The sequence below is a fragment of the Sinocyclocheilus grahami genome, unplaced genomic scaffold (genome assembly GCF_001515645.1).
Source record: "Sinocyclocheilus grahami isolate Dianchi unplaced genomic scaffold, SAMN03320097.WGS_v1.1 scaffold159.1, whole genome shotgun sequence".
In the NCBI taxonomy this organism is placed as follows: domain Eukaryota; kingdom Metazoa; phylum Chordata; class Actinopteri; order Cypriniformes; family Cyprinidae; genus Sinocyclocheilus; species Sinocyclocheilus grahami.
Genome location: NW_015505338.1, coordinates 941,694 through 945,420, shown reverse-complemented (window position 1 = coordinate 945,420; position 3,727 = coordinate 941,694). Strand labels below are relative to the sequence as shown.

The 3,727-nt window shown below is 43.1% G+C and overlaps 1 protein-coding gene across 2 annotated transcripts in view; it reads left to right on the top strand.

Annotated features, from left to right (window-relative positions):
- LOC107592827 (dystroglycan-like) overlaps positions 1-3,727 on the top strand; it is a 44,894-nt gene that overhangs the window by 29,491 nt on the left and 11,676 nt on the right. For both annotated transcript variants that reach the window (XM_016282382.1, XM_016282380.1), the window contains exon 2: positions 1,554-2,089. In XM_016282382.1, coding sequence (XP_016137868.1) covers positions 1,760-2,089 — 330 coding nt within the window. In that variant the 5' untranslated portion in view covers positions 1,554-1,759. The remainder of the gene's footprint in view (positions 1-1,553; positions 2,090-3,727) is intronic.

Below are 3,727 nucleotides of genomic sequence, written 5' to 3'. Positions count from 1 at the left end.
GCATTAAAAAAATGTTTTTCCCCCCCCCCCCCCCATGAGACAATTCAGATGGTCTGCATTCCTCTGAAGTGTTTGAACCAGTCAGTCGCTATGGACTGACCCCCTGTCTCCGTCTATTTCTTTCGACACTCATGGAGTGGGTTACTCTTCCAGTGCAGGGTGTTTTTTTTTTCAGGGACATGTTCGGTGACGAATGAGGCAGGGAGCGAATGAAAGGCACAGTGTGAGAGGAGAAAAGGGAGAGAGAGCTGTGAATGGTAATCAGATTAGTCTTGATCCACCTGTGTATGTGTGCGTGTGGGTAAGCAAGCAGTGCAAAACATCAGTGCTGGCAGAGACCGAAAATCTGGCTTATACCATTAATCTAAAGTGATTTACAGCACCCTAATGATACGTCACTTATTTGATACCTCGGTTGGTATTTGAATTGGTTTGTGATCTAATTGACTATTACTAGACATGTACTATGGCATAGGTCTCTCGGAAAACTGCGGGCCAAATTTTACCAACATTTCTGTGAGGGCATGGAATTGTAATGTAACAAACACCTAGTCAGGCCAACAATTTTACCTCTTGTGCATGATTTTTTTGCATCCCACATTTTTTTGTGTGTGCCATGAGCATTGCATTTTTAATATCTAAAAGTTATTACTAGCTATAAAAATATCTTTAATGCGTCTCAAGACATCTGTTTTAGTCAATTGCATCTAGCTGTTTCTGAATACAAAAATAGCTATTTTTCAATCACCGTTTTCATGCGCATTTTGAAGTATCGCATTGAAAACCAATGACGGAAGCTCAAATTTTGAGAAAAAAAAATCCCTTGACTTGCAAAAATGTTTTTAAGCTCGCTTGAGATTGAGGTTTTTGACTGCGAATAATGGAAGATGGAAATGCATTTGCCGAATAAGTTCCTCCATGCACATCTAAAAAGTCATGTGACTTTGCACTGTGGGAAAGCATAACCTGACTAACCAGTGGACCGATCTCGTTGCACAGCATCTGAAATGTTGTTATGGTCATTCTTAAATGCCTGAGCAAAGTCTGTCGTCAAAGTATTTCTGTATTGCCTATTTAATTACATGACGGCGTTCCCAAACAGCAGGCATCCGCTCCGAAAGCAATGGCCGCATTTATTGTGTATGACTAATTTATTATAAATTAAAATTATTATACTCAGTTGCTTCTCCTACTTTTCTTAGTGATATTTATTTCCAGTTTATCAGGAAGTGAAAATTGTTTTCTTTGACTCGTTGGATGGAAACGGTGCTTATTCGCTTATGTTTCATGCAAAATTCCAAATTTGCGTATAACTTAAATCCGCAATTTTGGATGGAAACCCAGCTAATATGTCTTATATAAAGACCCACTTTCGATGCTATGAACCTGTAGATGGTTGGGTAAACCTGAACGAATACATAGCTTATACCAATAGCTTTATTTTTTCCTCATTTTACAGCGCCAACATGATGCGTTGGTCAGACATGTCAGTGTCGTCTTTTGCTATTGAAATGCTTGTTAATGAATTCCTCTCTTTCTCTTTTTCAATGCAGGTCTTCGAGGCAGCCCCTTAACTATGGGATTTCAAAACTACTGAGGGCACTTCCACAAAAGGAGGGAAAAGGGGCCGGCAACGGGAACAAAAGGAGAGGATTGAGCTTTTGAAAAGAGGATCAGTTATTTCGGACTCAGCAGGGTGCATGCAGCCCCCTCAACTGGGCGTCCTCTTTTGTGCGAGCGAGAGAAAATAAAAGCAGGCATGCGCAATAAACTGAGAGAGTTCCGGGATGGGGCACGCCCCATGCTAGGGCAGAGGGACAGGACTCTTCTGGTGTTGCTGATCGCAATGGTGCTGACAGTAAGGGAAGTGCGGGCTTCCTGGGATCAGAACCCAATGGAAGTGCTAGGCAACGTAAGGCAGCTGGAGGCATCTATGCACTCGGCGGTGCTGTCGGACCTACGTGAGGCGGAAGCGGTGGTTGCGGCGGTGTCGCAGCCCGGCGGCTTCGCAGACTCCTCGGCGGTGGTGGGCCGGGTGTTCCAAATGCGGGTGCCCATCAAAGCAAAGAACTCCAGGAGCACAGTTAAGGTGAGAGTCTGTTCCTTAAAAGCACATGGCATCCTTCAAAATGCATTGCAATTGCATGCAAACATATTTGTCCTCTGGTGCTCAGCGGATCGTCCCTTGTATATCAGATAGCGCCACATCAACACTCCCCAGCCAGTGTACTCAGTCAGTGCAAAAGATGTGACTTTGCCCCAAGCACTGCTCAAATCTTATTCTATGCTTTCCTTATGACTGATGGACCATAAAATGTGTTGGTCCCTGTAATAATTCAATACTACATGCAAACACGTGGTCCGCATGCTTGATGGCATAGAGCTCTCAGAAAACTGCGGGCTGATGCATGGGGGGCGCTTTACGTTTAGATCAACAGCATCAACAAATCTGTTTGTTTACCAAAATTTCTGTGAGGGCATGGAATTTATTTTCTGCTTTTGTGTAGTTGATGCTACAATTGGCTATTTGTATAAAGCCCAACAAGGTGTGTGCTTCTATCATCTTGTCAGCTTGCATTTCTTTCTTTCTGAAAACCGAGCAGTGCACTAATGGTGCAAACACAATGCAGCCCTGACCAGGCATCTTTTGTTGACCACCCAGCAGTTTGAGACATTTTTAACCAACCCGTCCATGTCAACTGTTGTTAAAAGCGTGACCTCATCCATATCTGATCATTGTGTTTCTCTGTCCCATCTGAATGTTGGGTGGCTCTCCCAGGCCTTCTGTGTAATCCTACATTCACTGGATCATTTCTGCCCTGTCAAGCGCATTTTTAAGTTGAAACCACAAGCCCCTTTGTGCACTTTCGGAAAATCTTTCTTGACAGCTGTGCCAAAGAATCTAACGCCCAACAGTTAAAGCTGCCTACAGCTGTTCCCTTGCATAGCCATTCAGACCTGTCCAGACCAATAGCCCACAGTGAACTTCCCCTCTCATTTCTTAACAGCATTTAGAATCAGCTTTGCCAATTATTAATAATTTTCTAGTGTCATGAAAAAGTAGCGAGTTGGGCTTGGGGACAAAAATGAATTAAAACTACAACTGCAGTGTTTAAAAACTTGGATTGGTTGTACATGGAAATTGCACAAAAACAGCAGAGTGGTAAAGGTGATTATCAGGGTGTAATAGCCCAAAAAAAGGCAAGTGTTTTGATCATACTGTCATCCGTAAATATGGCTTCAATATATACACTGAACAAAATTATAAACGCAACACTTGTTTTTGCCCCCATTTTTCATTTTAAGATCTAAGACTTTTTCTATGTACACAAAAGGCCTATTTCTCTCAAATACTGTTCACAAATCTGTCTAAATCTGTGTTAGTGAGCACTTCTCCTTTGCCGAGATAATCCATCCACCTCACAGGTGTGGCATATCAAGATGCTGATTAGACAGCATGATTATTGCACAGGTGTGCCTTAGGCTGGCCACAATAAAAGGCCACTCTAAACTGTGCAGTTTTACTGTATTGGGGGGTCCGAAAACCAGTCAGTATCTGGTGTGACCACCATTTGCCTCATGCAGTGCAGCACATCTCCTTCACATAGAGTTGATCAGGTTGTTGATTGTGGCCTGTGGAATGTTGGTCCACTCCTCTTCAATGGCTGTGCGAAGTTGCTGAATATAGGCAGAAACTGGAACACGCTGTCGTATACGCCAATCCAGA